We start from the raw sequence: 17349 nt of genomic DNA on the forward strand, positions 1-17349 counted from the left end.
CATCTAGGTTGGTTCCATAGCTGAGATTTTGTGAATTGAGCTATTATAAACATAGATGTGACTGTGTCATTGTAGTATGCTGATTTTAAGTCCTTTGGGTATTATACTGAGGAGTGGGTAACTGGGTCAAATGCAGTCCCACCAGCAAAGTATGAGGATTACCATGATTTTATCTCTGTGTGTGTGTGTGTGTGTGTGTGTGTGTGTGTGTGTGTGTGTGTGTTGAGTGTGTGTTTAATCTCCTGTATGTGTCCATGCCTGGAACATTGGAGGTGTCAGTAGTGATTTGTGAAAGTGCGTAGTGATTTGTGAAGTTGGATTAAACTGACCAGAGAGGGCTGAGGATGTGGCTCAGTGGTGGAGCACTTTCCTAGCATCAATGAGACCATGGGTTTAATCCCCAATACTGCACATAGCCATATGACTAAACATGGACTCATGCCTACAAGCCTTTTATCTCATGGCAGTGGACTGGGTCTTAAAGATTGCAGAAGGCTATTGGTTTGGAGCTGCCCAATTGCACTGGTACATCCTTTATGGTGGGTATATAGGTAGATGCAGGTCATGCCATGATTGTGTACTTAGAGATCAACCCTGTGTTCTTGCCCCCTACTTTTGAAAACAGCTTGTCCCATATGAGAAAATCCAGCATACTCTCTGAAGCCAGCAGCTGATCATGGATGGGAAGAACAACAGGAAAACTCATTTTGAGTGTCACTAGAGGATCATGTTATGAAAGAGCAAACAACTAGTAAAATAGGAAAGAGAATTCTTACACTTATTATATTTGATTTAGACACAGGGTCTCACTGAGTTGTTTAGGGCCTCACTAAGTTGCTGAGGCTGGCTTTGCACTCAAGGTCCTCCTGCCTCAGCCTCCTGAGCCACTGGGATTACAGGCCTCCGCCAGTATGCCTGGCTCTTGTAGTTACTCTGCAAAAAGAAATGCACGAGTCACCTCCACTTGTGTGTTTCAGGCAACACAACAGGATCCACAGCATGAATGGGAGCCAGCTGAAGGCCTACCTTTCCTTGGAAGTGTTGGATCTGAGTTTGAGTAATATCATGGAATTCCGGAGCGGAAGCTTTCCCCCTGGACTGTACATAAGTGAGCTGTAAGTACTTCTGTGGCTGGGGCTGTCCCTCTGTTTCTAGATCAGCTGGAGGCCTCCGTTGCCCAGGTCTGTACACAGTCTGCATATTTCACTTCTGCTTTGGTCAGCTTTTTCACTACTGTGTGACTAAAAAAAACCAAACCAGAAAATTGTAGAGGAGGAAAAGTTTATTTGGGGGCTGACAGTTTCAGACGTCTCCATCCATAGATAGCAGGCTCCATTCCTCAGGGCTCGAGGGGAGGCAGGACATCATGGAGGAAAAATGTGGTGGAGGGAAGCAGCTCACATGGTGATCAGGAAGCAGAGAGAGACTCCACTCTCCAGAGACAAAAAGAGACTTCAAAGCCATGCCCCCATGCCCCATCCTCCAGCCACACCCACTAGCCTCCAGCCATTACCCAGTTAATCCCATCAGGAATTCATTCACTGGTTGGGTTAAGGCTCTCACAACACAGTCATTTCTCCTGGACCTTCTTGCACCATCTCACACGTGAGCTTTTGGGGGATACCTCACATCCAAACCATAACAATTTTTCAGCCCTGGGGATGGTGCAAGGCAGGAGGGATTGGCCTCTGATGCCCACTGATGGAACATTTCCAGTCCCATAGTATTCGTCTGTGTTACACCCAAGGTGGACACCTTGGGCAGGGAGAGGTGGACTCTCCTGTCCAGGAAGCTCACCCCTAAGACAGAAGAGTTCAAGACTCTGAGGTCTGCCCTGACCATAGAGCCTGCTTTTACTCCAATTTACTGGGCTGCTTCCCAGCAGAGCTCGGAGAGAAGGCTCAGGGGAGCTTAGAGGCCCACACTGCAGAGAGAGTGCTTTGCAGACTCTCCAGGCTCTTTCTTCCTAGAGTCACACAGTGATCAGACAGCTCACAGGATCTGTCTGGGAAGGCGGCTCCTGGTTCTGTGTGTTCTCAGGACTGTGCTGATGTGTCTCTTACCTGTGTTCAGGCCCCATCTTACCTGCAGTGTGGATGGTAGACAGGAGTAAAAATGATAAAACCTGCAGCACCCCTGGCCTGTGGGTAGGAAAGTGTTTCTCTGGGGAAGAATCTGAAGAGACATTTCCAAATCTGAGTGAGTTTCCATTCCCTTTGTCATCACTGTTTCGGCGTCATTTTGGAGCTCATTTGCAAGTCCTGTTTAGAGGTGGTCATGAACAATCCCTTCAGGGAAGATGAACCTTGGCCCCTAGATTTTCCAAGTCATTTTCAGGCTGCATCAAGATGCCGAAATTGGCCTTTGTTAAGTCTCAAGTGGAGACTGTCCCGAGGTGTCCAGCTGCTGCCCAACACTCCCTTTCTCAGAACCAAGAAATCACCACTGCTAAACAGAATTGCACTGACTTTCTGTCCCTGCAAGAAAGCAGGAGGGATTTTCTCTTTTGGCAGCTTGTGGCTGCTCTATCTTCATCCCAGAGGCTGTTCTCTAATCTGGAATGCCAAGAACAAACAGTCCAGCCCCATTTTTAGAGAATCCTCATGTGCCCTGTGCTGGGGCTCTACCTGGTAAAGAATCCAGAGGAGCCTTGTTCCTTCCCCCCAGGGTAGAAGAATCCCTGGGCTTTCTTTTTTTTTTCACTTAGGTGCTGTTTTTTTGTTGTTGTTGTTATTGTTGTTTGTTTGTTTTTTAAAAAAAAAAAAAACCAAAATTTTGTCTAGGAAAAGAAGTAAAAAAGGTGTTGAGGGGTAACTTCCCATAGGAATACTGATTTATTTTATTCCATTTATTTTTTTTCCTTTTATTTTCCACTGCTTGCTATGCTTTGCACACAGTGTGATGCACATGTCTGTGTTGTACACTGCAGTCCATCCACTCGGCATGGTCAAAGGAGATGGCCCTGAAAAAGTATTTCTTCTCTTTTATTTTGGCAGAGGCTGGGGTACCAGGGATTGAACCAGGGGTGCTTAACCACTGAGCCCCATCCCCAGCCCTATTTTGTATTTTATTTAGAGACAGAGTCTCACTGAGTTGCTTAGGACCTCGCTTTTGCTGAGGCTGGCTTTGAACTCTCATTCCTCCTGCCTCAGCCTCCCGAGCTACTGTTATTACAGGCATGGTATGGCTTTCTTTTAAAAGAACTTGGCTTAGGTCTCTTTAACTAGAGGGTTTCTTTCAGGTATTTAAAATCATTTTAAGGAATTGGCTTGTACACACTTATTATGTAAGTCCAAAAATGAGACCCACTTCAGGATTAAAGACTGATTCCCCAAATTGTGGAATGGAATCTGACCTGGCCTCTGAGCTGACTTTGTGCTTTGTGTAGGGCTTTTCTCGATTGGCCTAGGGTGGTGGGTCAGGTGTGGCCCGAGGTTGGCAGGTTTGCAGCAGGGCTGGGGGTGAAGGTGTCTGATGGTCATTCCCACCTTCTTGGGCCCACTAGCCACAGGTGCTGTGTGCTCTGGGCTGAGTGGAGGTTGACCTTGGACAGTCTTGCCACCTGCAGTGGCAGGGCAGGCTCTGAAGCCTCATGATAACAGACATCTCCTCGGGAAACCTGTCCCTCTGGGTGTGTCTTAGCGTGTTTTCCCAGCTCAGATCCAGCTGGGTCTGGTGTCTGTAACAGAACGAGGAAGGCCTCCTATGGCTGTGACATTTTCTCTCCTCACTCAATCCAGCAACCTGGACAGCAAGCACATTGGTATCCTGGAGTTGGGAGCATTTGATGACCTGTCACGGTCGCTGCTTTTTTCTTTGCCTGAGCAAAAACAGGATCACCCAGCTTCCTATAAAAGCATTCAAGTACCCAGGCTGACACAACTGTGAGTACAGAAATCAGCACTTCAATTAAGGTTGTAGCCCAATTTTATGGGGGCCAAACTTCCTCAAGGACCTAGCACCAAATGCAACCCCTACTCCCCCACCCGCCCCCAGTAAAGTTCTGCATGAACCGTAATTAATGCCCCTATGGCAACACCTAGTAAAAGCAGATTGGAGCTGGGTCTGGTGCCAGTGGCCCACCTCATCTTGCAGGGATGAGGTCCACTGAATATAGGTCCATGCTGGTGTCCTCCTCGATGACATAAGGAATCCTGCTGGTTAGCTAATGTGGCTAGTGCTTAGGCTGCATGCATTCTGTTTATTTATCTCAAAGATTTTAGTGTTGTTTTTTAAGGTACCCGTAAAATATGTACCTCAGGCTTGATGGTATCCTTGACATTTCTTGAATTTAGCAGGAAGTTAGCATGGCTAGAGGCAGTAAGCAGAATATGGCAATTTTTATCTCCTAAATCTTAGAAGGTGGATGATTTATGATTGTCTCTTGCTTTTTTTTTTTTTTTTCTTTTTGGTACTGGGGATTGAACTCAGGGGCACTCGACCACTGAGCCACCTCCCCAGCCGTATTTTGTATTTTATTTAGAGACAGAATCTCATTGAGTTGCTTAGGGCCTCTCTGAGTTGCTGAGGCTGGCTCTGAACTCACAATCCTCCCACACCACTGGGATTATAGCCCTGTGCCAACACGCCTGGCTCTTGATTGATTGATTGATTGATTTTCGGCTTCCTTTTAATATTAGAAGAGTAAATATCAGGAAAACAAGCCAGTAGTGGAAATTTGGTTTAAATTGATGAGAACAGTTGTTGAGGCTCAGCAGGTGTGGATCCTGGAAGGTCTCCATGATGCTGAGGAGGTTGGTTCACAAGATGCTGCAGAAATACTTCAGGGAAACCAGGGCTTTCCCATTAGCTCTGTGTGTCCTTCCCTGCCCCTCCAGGCCACCCAGAGTCCTTTTGGTCCCCCAAGGCTCTCTAGTACTAGAGCCAGCAAGTGAATGTGTGTGCTTCATGGGGTGTCCCCCACTGCTCTTGCTCACTCTGCCCCATACATGGAGATCCCGACAGATGCCCTGACTGCAAATGTTCTTGCATTCGATACCCGCTGGCTCACTGGCTGGGAAACTCGGCATGGGAGTGTGTGTGTGTGTATGGAATGTGCACAGGGAGGCTCCGAGCCTGTGGGCTTCTTCTCTTCAGGGACCTCAATCGGAATCAGATTCCGTTGATCCAGGGCCTCACATTCCAGGGCCTGGACAGCTTGGAGGTGCTGAAGCTCCAGAGAAACAACATCAGCAAGCTGACTGATGGCGCTTTCTGGGGGTTGTCCAATATGCATGTGCTGTAAGTGTGGGCGGGCCCTGGCAGGCCTCCAGCCCAAGGGTGAGGCCATGGCCTCTGCAACCTGCCTCTGTGGGGAGTGGGGCAGCCTGTGTGTGTCCATTCAGCTGAGCACTAGGTGGAGAGCAGGCCACCTTTCCTTTTTCTTTCTTTTTTGTTTTTTTTCTTTTTGGTACCAGGGATTGTACTCAAACCCTGAGCCCCATTCCCAATAAATTTTGTATTTTATTTAGAGACAGGGTCTCACTGAGTAGCTGAGAGCCTCACTTTTGCTGAGGCTGGCTTTGAACTCATGATCCTCCTGCCTCAGCCTCCTGAGCTGCCTCGATGACAGTCCTGCTCCACCGCGCCCAGAAGGCCACCTGTCCTTTGAGCCTTGCTGTGGTCCCAACTCAGTGTTTCTGCAGACTCAACCAAATCTGTTGGTGTTTCCATAGCAGAGTAGGAACATCTCTTGGAGGAGATTTTTGTGAATCAGGTCAGGTGTTGCAGGAAGGAACCCCATTCCTGGGCCTCCTCCCACCCCCCACTTTCTCGCTGTGGAAAAGATCCTTCCCCACATCCTCTCCACTCCCACACTCCACAGGAAGCTCCTTCCCTCCCCATTTTGGGTTTGACAGTCTTCCTTGATGTGCAGGTGGACCCAAAATATATAGTTCATCACAGGAGATTTATTTTTGTCTTGTGAGCTCATCAAGGCACTTGGTGCAGATGTGCAGCTTTTTTTTTTAAGAGAGTGAGAGAGAGAGGGGGACAGAAAGAGAGAGAGAATTTTAATATTTATTTATTTTTTCTTAGTTCTCGGCGGACACAACATCTTTGTATGTGGTGCTGAGGATCGAACCCGGGCCGCACGCACACTAGGCGAGTGCGCTACCGCTTGAGTCACATCCCCAGCCTAAGATGTGCAGCTTTTATCAAGAGAACGTTATCTTTGGCCAGATGTGTCCAATATCAGAGCCAAGGCCTGCCAGAAACAAAGGCAACATTTAAAAAAAAAGGCAGAGGAACGCAATCTGCTGTCGTTCAACATTTAAATTTGTTTATTTTTCATCAGAGGTGATGCCTCTGCGTGAATGAATCAGATAGTAAACAAAGCAGCTGCTGCCCACCCATTGTCCATCCCCTCCCTCCACCTCCCTCCCCATCCCTGTTCTTCTCTCAGGAGACAGTTGGGTCTCAGCAGTTCCTATTGGTTTTCCTGTTTGTGGTTGGTTACTTCCAAGTTGACACACCTGCACCAATATCTTTACCCACTTCTTTCCTTCACTACTTGTCTTTATAACTTAAACCAAGCCCAGAAGCTTAGGTCCAGGCCCCACAGTGTACTGTGTAGAAGCATCTCTGCTTTGCATGACCAGGATGCCAGTGGCTTCTCCTCCTTTGCCACTTCAGCTGGGCTGGAGCTCTGTGGTGCATATTCCAGAACACTCTTCCTTCATCAAGCCTGTCATTTAGAATCTGAAGTTCTAAGTTGATGATGGTCTGAGGATGAAGAGAATTTTCAGAAGAAAACAGTGTGAGGCTCTACCATTTCTTTTTTATGTGGAATGAATTTATACAAATTAGGGCGGGTGATGGTGGTGTGTGCCTGTAATCCCAGTGGCTCAGGAGGCTGAGGCAGGAGGATTGCAAGTTTGAGGTCAGCCTCAGCAACTTACAAAGGTCCTGTCCAGCGAGACCCTGTCTCTAAATCAAATATAAAAAAGGGTGGGGGTGTGGCTCAGTGGTTAAGCATCCCTGACTTCAATCCCTGGTACCAAAAGAAAAAAAGAGCAAAATGTGCATCGGTAACTTCCATGAGAGAAACCAGGTGTCTGGGCAGAGTTGTCATTGGTGAGGATTCTGAGACGTGAGGGAATGGCACACGGATACTCTTCATTCAATGGGGTCATATCCCGAAAAGCCCACTGTGAGCTGAGGATGTCATAAGTTGAAAATACACTTAATTTCTAGTCCCCAGGGCATCCTAGCTTACAGCACAACACATGGTAGAGTGTCAGCTGTTATCTCTGGTGACCACAGAGCTGACGGGGAGCCGTCTCTCTGCCACTCCCAGCATTGAGAAAGGATTGTACCAGGTAGGAAAGATCTAGATTTGGAATTCCAAGTGGAGTTTCTGCAGAATGTGTGTTAGTCTCCATACCTTCATAGAGTGTGAACATCACAAGTTGGAATATTGTAAGTCAGGGACCTACTGTACATACTTAATGAGTTTGTTGGGAGCCAGATCCTCACACTGCCCACAACCCCGATGTACATTCTGTATTCCCTCTCCATATAGCGCCGTGAGGTGGATTCTTCTGGATATTTCCATTTCACAGGTGTTCAGACTCATTAAGCAATCAAAATGGCAAAATCAAGATTTAAATCTTGTTGTCATGGAGCCAGGAGTAGTGGCACACACCTGTAATCCCAGCTTCTCAGGAGGCTGAGGGAGGAGGATCATGAGTTCAAAGCCAGCCTCAGCAACTTAGCAAGGCCCTAAGCAACTCAGTGAGACCCTGTCTCTAAATAAAAAATATAAATAGGGCTGGGGCTGAGGCTCAGTGGTTAAGCACTCCTGGGTTCAATCCCTGGTACCAGAAAAACAAAAATCATACAGTCATTGGATCCCAGAGCTAATGCCATGTCTCCTGGCACAGTAGATTTTATCAGTTGGATGAGGATAAGGGCTGCCTCCCTTTTCCCCTTCTCTCTCTGTTCCTCTCCTGGCTTTGCCCTTGCTGAGAGCTCCTCTGCCCACTCATCTGTCTGGTTCACTTTGACTCAGCTAAAACTGACTTATGGATAACGTCCCCTGCCCTTCCGAACTTTCTGAGTATGTCTTGGCCTTCAGACCCTCCACTGGGGTCTGCCCGTCTTCTCTCCATCATGTGTGTGCACAGCAGGGGGTCTCCAAGCTTCCCTTGTGCTCTTACATCCTCAGTGTGACCGCCATGTCTAATTGGAGTGCTGACCAGGCACACTCCGGGTATTGGGTAAAGGTCGGACCCCTTGACCCTGGCGCTGTCATTGCAGACACCTCGAGCACAACAGCCTGGTGGAAGTGAATAGCGGCTCCCTCTTTGGCCTCATGGCCCTGCACCAGCTGCACCTCAGCCACAATTCCATCTTGCACATCCACCGAGGCGGGTGGAACTTCTGTCAGAAGTTGTGTGAGTTGTAAGTGCTCTCGGCTTTGGTGTGTGGAGGTAGATCCTCCAGAGCCCAGAGAGCAGTAGACTAGAAAGGGGTGAAGGCCTCGGGGGCAAAGGCAGCTCAGAGGCAGGCCTGCCAGTGGCCTTGTTCTGGCAGAAAGAAGGATAGATGTCCAGGCCAGCCAGGCCCAAAGCAGGACTGTCAGGGCTTTGAGCTCCAGGCCCTTCCTACATCCTAATTTTGGATTAATAGAGGTGTAACCTGTCGGTCCCCATGAGGAGCCTCTGTCCCCAGGGATTTCTTGGGTATGGAAAAATATCCTGAAGTCAAGGGCTCTGTCTGGGAAGGGCAACCTAAAGAACCCTTCTCACTGTAGCTTCTTGGAGAGAGATGGTACCTTAGGCCTCTGGGCCATGGTGTGGCACACCTGTAATGCCAGTGACCTGGGAGGCCAAGTCAGAGAATCACAAGTTTGAGGCCAGCCTCGGTAAACTAGTGGGACCTATCTCAAAAAAAAAAAAAAAGAAGAAGAAGCTGGCAATGTGGCTCAGTGGTAGAGCACCCCTGAGTTTAAGCCCCAGTATCAGAGAGAGAGAGAGAGAGAGAGAGAAACAGTGTGTTTGAACCACACTGGGAGCATGAACAGAGCAATGGCGAACCGCTGACTGTGAAAAAAATTTGTGTGTCCTCAGCGCTTGTATCTCGGTCAGCTTCCCCGGGGACCTGGCTCTTCTCTTTACCTGTCGTGCCTGGTGGAGAAGGTGAATGTGAATGGAGGCTCACAGACCCCCCCCCCCCCCGCATCCCTTTGGAAGATCCCCAGGCGAGACACCCAGGCTGGGCCTGAGAGCACCTGAAGTCACTGTTGCCCAAGCTGACAGCCACAGTGGTGACCCCTGGAGAGGGAACCTGGGTCCCCTCTCTGTCCTGCATGCACAGCTGGAGCTGCGTAGCCGAGGGTTGGAGAATGTGGCCATGTTTCCGTGTCTGCACCCGTTTCTAGATCTCTGCTTGTGTTGGGGGAACAGGTCCTTGCTAGGTGGAAATTTTCAGTTTTACAATGCTCTAGTTTAGTCTGGTTGGGTTTCTTTATTTTTCAGGAGAGTTTGGGAGGGTTTTCTCCTTTCCCACTTGTTGTAGGCTTGGCCTATACAAATTGTTACTTAATGTGAGCAAGCGTTACGGGTTCCAGGCACACTCACGGGGGCCTCGGAACTTCATGCTGCGCTCACTGCCAGAGTCCTTACCCGGTCCCTCCCGTTGTGTGTCCCTCGCATCAAGAGCTCATATGCATCCCTCTGGTGACCTGGCGTTTTGGTCTCTGTGGGTCAGTGGTCAGAGTGTGTGCCATGCAGCAGTCTGCCTCTCCCTCCTGCTCACTGCCCTTGGACTTAGGGTGTTAGATTCGCCCTCCTGGTGCTTTAGGGTGCTGCTTCGTCTCTCTTGTGGTATTGGATGACAAGCTCTTTGCTCAGGCAGAGACCGCATGAGGGAACTCCAGGGACGCGTGGTTCTCTGTTGTCCTCGGCCAGAAGCCCTGGGGAAGCAGGGCAGGTGTTGAGTCCCACAGTCCTGAACCTGTCTAGTTCCTAGGGTGAGCAGCCACCATCCTGCGACTCGGCAGAGGGTGTGTGACCTCCTTGGAGAAGCTGTGCTTCAGAGCCTTGATGGGGCTTTGAGTTCCCTGCTCCCCTTTCTGGCTGTGGACCGCTGTCTGCTGTGCCCTTTAGAGGGGCCGGGGGTCACTGATGCGTGCCTTGACCAGTTCTAGAAGCTTGCCGTGTTCTCAGGTCACCTCAGAGCCAGGCTGAGGGTTGCTTTCCCACCCCTCCCCTAAGCTAAATTCCTTAATTGCAGGTAAGGATATAATTTCGGTCTCCTGCCAGGTCCTGTGACTGACAGACACCGTGACTTATTTCTCCAGCAGGGAAAGAAGGCTGCCTGCTGCCCCCTTTAAAAACCCATTAATCTTCACTGATACTATTTTTCTTCTTCCTGACCCAGCCCAAACTTCCCATTTTTCAACCAGAGGTGACCCATATGCCAAGTGATCAGCGCCAGGGTTGTGTCAGAAATGTAAGGGTGTCTGGGAGGAGGGTTGGAGTCTCACATGCAGGCTAAATGGGTGATTTGGGGCGTGTCCTGTCCTGCTCACAGGGAGAGTAGGTGACACTCAGGCCAGAGCCTCCAGCCTGAGGCTGAGGCCCTGCAGTGGTTGTCCCAGGCAGGGATGCATGGCGCCCTCTGCTGTCCAGCGCGTGGAGTGGCAGCATCTGATCCACAAGGGACCTATGGTGTCGGGCCTCTGCCAAGAAAGGTCTGAATCAGGACCAGCCTAGACACCAGCAGGGAGGTTTTGTATTATGTGACCTTGTGCCGTCCTCACAGTTTAACCACACGAGGACCTGCATGGCCATTCCCGTTGTTAGACCAGGTGGATGACCTAGCTGCACATTCACTGTGAGATACTTCCTGCCCACGGAGATCCCATGGGCTGTTGTAAGCAACTCCGTGAGGCCTGATAATGACTTCAGCCCTTCCACCTCCCCAGGATCCTGTCCTTCAACAACCTCACGTGGCTGGATGAGAAGAGTCTGGCCAAGCTGGGCAGTTTGAGCATCCTGCACCTCAGCCACAACTCCATCAGCCACATCACTGAAGGCACCTTCAAGGGACTCAAGAACCTGTGCATCTTGTACGGCATTCACTGTGGGAGTGACAGAACGACAGCGTCCTGGGCAAGAGAGCAGAAGAGGGCAGAGCCGGCGCCCCAAAGGCCTCTCTGAGAGTTCTATGAACTCCATTCCCAATGGCTTTGGGTGGGAATTGGACTCCAAGCTGATGTGTTATGTGTGCATAGCTGATGTTGAATGTCTCCTTCCCATGGGATGGTGCCTGAGGGAATGACAACCCTATAGTGTGGTGTCACCAAGCAGAAGCTGCACACTGTGCCTGTCAGGACACTGGGTCCTGCTGTTGAAGTGAGCATCCCCAGGTGGGCAGCCACTGCCACACTGTCCCTGCAATCATTTTTTTTTCTTTGTATACCAGTGATGGAACTCAGGGGCACTCAACCACTGAGCCATGTCCCCAGCCCTATTTTGTATTTTATTTAGAGACAGGTCACCTAGGGGAAAGGAACACTCCAGCAGCACCAGGAAGAGCTAGATTGAAGAACTATCAATGGCTGGGCTTGAGGGACTATCTGAGCTCAAAACCTGGAACAAGGAAGGGAAACGTCCACCGGGTGGTCACAGAGGGCTCTGCTGCTCATAGTGGGAAAATACCTTCATTTAGGCCTGGCCAGTGGTGAGCTAGGAAGGACCTCAGGAGTAGCTCACCTCCCCATTCAGAGGTAGATCCAGCAAGACCAGCCTCTCAAGCTCTCCAAAGGCAGCCCCAGGCCACCTCGCAGGATCTCCACATGGCTCCTCTGTGCTGGCATGCTCCACACTGCCCAGGGGAGTCCCACAGACTGGGGCCAGCCCATCCAGATGGGGCAATGCAGTGTGATGGCCACATCTTCCAGCACAGCCATGCCGCAGAGCTCCCAGTGATGCTGGGAGAAAACCCAGCAGAGGAGGGGATCCAAGCAGCATGGTTCCCTCCTTAAGTGGTCACTCAACACCAAGCACAGGTGGTCAACCTAGAGCTGCGCACCAAGATCCGCTTTTCTCTTTCCCGTCTAATGCATAAACCTTCGCACAACATGACAGCAGACAAGACAAAACAGTATCGTGAACCCCAGGTGGCTGCCACACACCCCCATGTATTTTCATTACCTTCTCTGTTTTTCCTCACTGAGAGACTACCCAGCCTGTCTCTTGTGATGCTATTGCCTGCCTCACCCCCAACCCCCTTCAGGGGCCCTTGGAGACAGAGGGCCAGGTGGGATAAGTGTGTGTCCAATGGATTTTATTTGTTCGTATTAGTTATGTAAGACAGTAGAGTGTACTTTGATATATCATATATATGTCAGATCATCTTGGCGTCTAACTTCCCATTCTTGTGGTTGGACATGATGTGGAGTTTCCCTGGTCATGTGTTCATATATGAACACAGGAAAGTTCTGTCCCATTCATTCCACTGTCTTTCCCATTCCCATCCTTTCCCTTTTCCTCATTTCCCTTTTTCTAATGTAATGGATTTCTATTATTTCCCAGCCGCCCTTGTTTTGGGCTAGCATTCACAAATCAGAGTGAATATTTGACCTTTGTTTTTTTGGGATGAACTCATTTCACTTAACACAATAGTCTCTAGTTCCATCCTTTTACCTGCAAATGCCATAATTTCATTCTTTAAGGCTAAGTAATATGCCATTGTGTATGTATACTGTATTTTCTTTATCCATTCATCTGTTGAAGGGCACCTAGGTTGGTTCCATAGCTTAGCTATTGTGAATGGGGCTGCTATAAACATTGATGTGACCGTGTCACTGTAGTATGCTGATTTTAAGTCTTTTGGATATATACCAAGGAGTGAGATACCTGGATCAAATGATGGTTCCATTCCAAGTTTTCTGAGGAATCTCCAGACTGCTTTCCAGAGTGGTTGCACCAATTTGCAGTCCCACCAGGAATGTGTGAGTGTGCCTTTTCCCCACATCCTCACCAACACTTATTGTTAGTTGTATTCTTAACGATCACTGTTCTGACCGAAGTGAGATGGAGTCTGCAGGGGGCCTTTGTAGGCCCTAAAGTGCATGCACCTTCAGCCTGTCATTGCTCCTGAATTCTAATAGAGGGAAAAGTGTTTCCTCTCAGAAGGGGCAGGACTGTGTGTGTCCGCCCTGGGATCTCAGTGCAGGTCAGTTTCCCCTGCCTTTCACTAGACAGGCTGACCGTGCATTCTTTCTCCCCCCTTTTCCCCAACCCTGTCTCTTCCTAGATGTTTGGAATCTGCAGGACTCTGTTTGGGAACAAGATCAATTCCGTGGCTAAGAGAGTGTTCTCGGGGCTGGAAGGCCTGGAGCACCTGTGAGTATCTTGCCAGACCTTGCTTGACCCCCAGCCCTGCCAAGGGTGGCCACCGCAAAGTCAGCTAGGATTGAATGGCATCTTTGTAAACTGAGAAACAGGCCATTTAGATGCGGCAGCTGCTTCAATGCTGGTGCTTATCTTGCCTGTGCCAGAGCAGTCACAGAACACATGGCCAGTTGGTGTGATTCCCATGAATGCAGCTGGTGTGCGGACAATACCTTCCTCCCTCCGCTGCCCTGTGTCACTGCTGCCCCCGCTCCTCCCTGGGCCCTGGTCTCCTCGCCACCCCCACTAGGTCAGCCAGCAGAGTGACACATACCGTACCCCACTGGGAGCTTCTCTGGCTGGCCCTGGGAGTAAGGGGACCAGCCAGCCCTGAGACCTTCACATCCTTCTGGGGTAGCTCCTTCGAGTGGGTGGGCTTGAGTCTTTTTCCTCTTTGCACCAAGTTCAACCCCTGCACCAAGTTCAACCTCGGTTCTGCTGGGAGAGCCTGTGGCAGTTGACTTGCTGAGCAGGCCTGCACCCACCTCTGTGCTGCCCTTCAGACAGGTTGGGTCCCCGTGTCACCGCACGTGCTGTGTCAACACATGTGAGAGCCACCTCCTGTGGAGTTATCACCTCTGGGTCACCTGAAACCAAGGCTGTCACGGAAAACCTCCGCGTCTCCTGGCTCAGACTCGGGGTTGGCTGGAAGGGCACCTGGGGTTTCTTGGCACAAGTCCTTGTGTTGTGTTTCAGGGACCTGGGAGAGAATGCCATCAGGTCTGTGCAGCTGGACACCTTTATCACGATGAGGAATCTTAAGGAACTGTAAGTACCGAGGTTTCCTGGGGCCCTTGTGAATATGAGGAAGAACTTCCAAGTAACAAATCCTCGTAATTGCTTTACGCTCACATTTTTAATAGCTATGATCGTTTATGGGTAGATGCAAGTTAAACTGTTTAAAAAAATACTATGGGGAAGCTGGCTTGGTGGTGCACGCCTATCATCCCAGCAGCTTAGGAGGCTGAGGCAGGAGAATTGCAAGTTCAAAGCCAGCCTCAGCAACTTATTGAGGCTCTAAGCAACTCAGTGAGACCCTGTCTCTAAATAAAAAATTAAAAGAGCTGGTGATGTGGCTCAGTGCTTAAGTGCTCTGGGTTCAATTTCAATCCCCAGTTACCCCCAGTCCCCAAAAAAGAAGTGGTGCTTACTTGGGATCAATAGGAAGAAAATACCTTTTATTTTTTTCCTTTGGCGGGGCGGTACTGAGAATGGAACTCAGGGGTGCAACACCACTGAGCCACATCACCAGCCCTTTTTGAGACAGGGTATTACTAAGGAAGAACTGAACCTTTTCAGAAGTTAGGGCAACCCCCGCCCCAAGCAGACAAAACAAGTTCTGGCCTCAAACTTGAGATCCTCCTGACTCAGCCTCCAGAGTTGCTGGTATCCCAGGTGTGCACCACACACCCAGCGACAATCTTTTTTTTTGAAGGGTGATGTCATGAATATTTTGGACCCTGGGCCACAGGGTCTGTGTAGAAACTCCTTGGCAAGGTTGTTAAAGCATAAAGCAGCCATAAATAGTACATAAGGGAACAGGTGAGGCTATGTGCCATTGAATTTGTACTGCACAGCAGCAGCAGCCTGCAGGCTGTGGTGCTAACAGCTGTTTTATATAATGTCAAGTATATTCTTTTCTAAAAAGAGGGTAATCACCCCTTTAGTTACCCCAGGGACACATTCTCTTCACTTGGGTTTTCTTAAAGGGAAAAGCCCGCATGGAGAAGGGCTTATTGAAGGAGCCCGGTGGGTTCGAGCAGCAGGGGCACTGATGGATGCTCAGAGGTGGGGTGCCAAGTGACTGACTGGGGCTAGAGGAGCTCCCCACTATCATGGCCCAGGCAGAGCGATGGCCTTGACTCCTTTCCCATTGCCACATGCCACTGATTCTGTGGCCAGTAAGTTCCATCTGTAATGTCAGTCCCCTGCAGGTCTCACTGAGTGAGTATTCTGAGACATGCCTACGAGATGTCAGATACCAGAGGGTGGTCATCTTTGTGCCCTGACCTAATCCCATTCCTGAGGCCACTCCAGGTGGACCCTTGATTGGGGCAGGGAGGGTAGGAATGGGGAAAAGGCCCAATCCCCGTGGCAAAGAGCCCAAGAGGGCAGGCAGCATTCCTCTGAGAAGAGGGGGTACTCGAGCACTTGTCCCATGAAGAGCTTGTGCTGGGAACTTAAGGGTGCTCTTGCCAAGAAGGATCAAGAACCTCCAAATGGGAGCTCACGGCAGGCTCACTGGGGCCATGTGGCTTTGTGGAGAGCCACACAGGGAGAGAGCCTTCTGGGCTTCTTCCCTACTTTCAACCATGGCTACTCTTCTCTTGTCCATGTGAGTGAGAGAGATTCTGAGGAACAGATTTTCCCAATTCCTCTTCTTGACAAATGATTCTGCACTGGATGTAGGGCTGGATACTGAAAAAGCAAGTAGAGGGGAATGTTGGTTTATAAAAGATTCCTGGGCTCAGAAGGCTGAGGCAGGAGGATCGTGAGTTCAAAGCCAGCCTCAGCAACTTAGTGAGGCCATAAGCAACTCAGCGAGATCCTGGTCTAAATAAAAAATAAAAAGGGCTGGGGATGCGGCTCAGTGGTTAAGTGCCCCTGAGTTTAATCCTCAATGCCAGAAAAAATAGTCCAGATCTCCTGGGATGGGTGAGTATGATCTGTGCAGTTCGTAACAACTTTTCTCTCTGTGAAACTTCCAAATGAGTCAGGAGTCCGAAATAACTGATTAAATGGGAAAAGGGTATCTGGAGAGAAAGAAGGGAGAAAGGAGAAAGATTCTTTTTTAGGTTCTTAGGAGACTGTTGTCTAGTGGGGAGAACTAAACCCTTTGGAAGTTTGAGCAACCCATCCCCACCCCACCTCACAAAGAAAAATAAAAACAACAACAAAACTCCACTCTGTCTGGCTCTGGCACTGAGCCTTGGTCCCCACCTGGGTTCCCATCAGTCGCTGCATGGACCCTGCATGGAGGGCCCAGAGAGTTAATTCCCATTTTTTTCCCAATGGCACAAGACAGGTTGTGGTGTGCATTTTGTGGACCTCTGGGTAAATTTCCACAAGGAATGATTAGAAACACACTTCTAGTTGGAGTCATGAAAATGCACCCTTTTAGCCAGTGAAGTATTGGGGTGGCTGGAAAAGGGAGCAGGAGAGGTGGTTGTGTCTGTTGGCAGCTGCGGAGGTTGAGCTTTGCCCGAGTGCTGAAGATGGGCAGAAGTCAGTGGAGGCTGGGCAGCTCACAGTCCCCTTTTTCTACTCAGCCTGGCCTTTGTCTCTAACTTATGGGGTGGTGTGGCCAGGCTGTCCTGGGCCCTGGCCCAGGCTCTGCCTGCAGGCTTTCCAACGCAGTGCCTTTGAGAACTGTAGAAGTGCCCCTGGAGGTTGAGCCTGAGGAGATTCTGATAGTGGGAGTTCCCGCTTGCTCTTCACCAGGAAGGTGAGGTCCTGGTGCAGCGAGCCAATCACAGGAGCTGTGCCTGGGACACTTTCCTCCCTGCACAGGAGTGAGGCGGGCCATTTCTGTTCATCAGCTGCCCTCCCACCCCTAGAGTAACTCCTTAGCAGGATGCAGAAAGTCAGCTGCCTGATAAATACAATCCAAAGCTGCAGGCCTACTCTATGGTCTGCCCTGGGCCTGGCCTCCCTATTATAATGGCTTTAAGATAAATCATTTCAGTTTTCAGAGAAGTACCTTCTGACCTTACCTCTGGGAATGATGAGGAAACGGGTTGTTCACTCTTCCTTGCTGATTGCTAGTTTGACACTTTCTTTGCTCATTGGAAGTCCTTGGGAGGCTGAGACAGAAGGATTGTGAGTTCAAAGCCAGCCTCATCAACTTAGTGAGGCCCTAAGCAACTCAGTGAGACCCTGTCTGTAAATAAAATACAAACTAGGGCTTGGGGATGTTGCTCAGTGGTCCAGAGTCCCTGAGTTCAAT

At 49.7% G+C, this 17349-nt stretch overlaps 1 protein-coding gene across 1 annotated transcript in view; it reads left to right on the plus strand.

Moving 5' to 3' along the window:
- The window catches only part of LOC144373456 (leucine-rich repeats and immunoglobulin-like domains protein 1), a 56314-nt gene that overhangs the window by 16508 nt on the left and 22457 nt on the right, over positions 1-17349 (plus strand). Inside the window, 10 exon segments of the mRNA XM_078036525.1 lie at positions 978-1115; positions 3741-3810; positions 3812-3863; positions 3866-3884; positions 5098-5241; positions 8260-8403; positions 10931-11074; positions 11511-11591; positions 13284-13355; positions 14100-14171. Coding sequence (XP_077892651.1) covers positions 978-1115; positions 3741-3810; positions 3812-3863; positions 3866-3884; positions 5098-5241; positions 8260-8403; positions 10931-11074; positions 11511-11591; positions 13284-13355; positions 14100-14171 — 936 coding nt within the window.

This window comes from Ictidomys tridecemlineatus, unplaced genomic scaffold, assembly GCF_052094955.1.
Source record: "Ictidomys tridecemlineatus isolate mIctTri1 unplaced genomic scaffold, mIctTri1.hap1 Scaffold_40, whole genome shotgun sequence".
Taxonomy (NCBI): Eukaryota; Metazoa; Chordata; class Mammalia; order Rodentia; family Sciuridae; genus Ictidomys; species Ictidomys tridecemlineatus.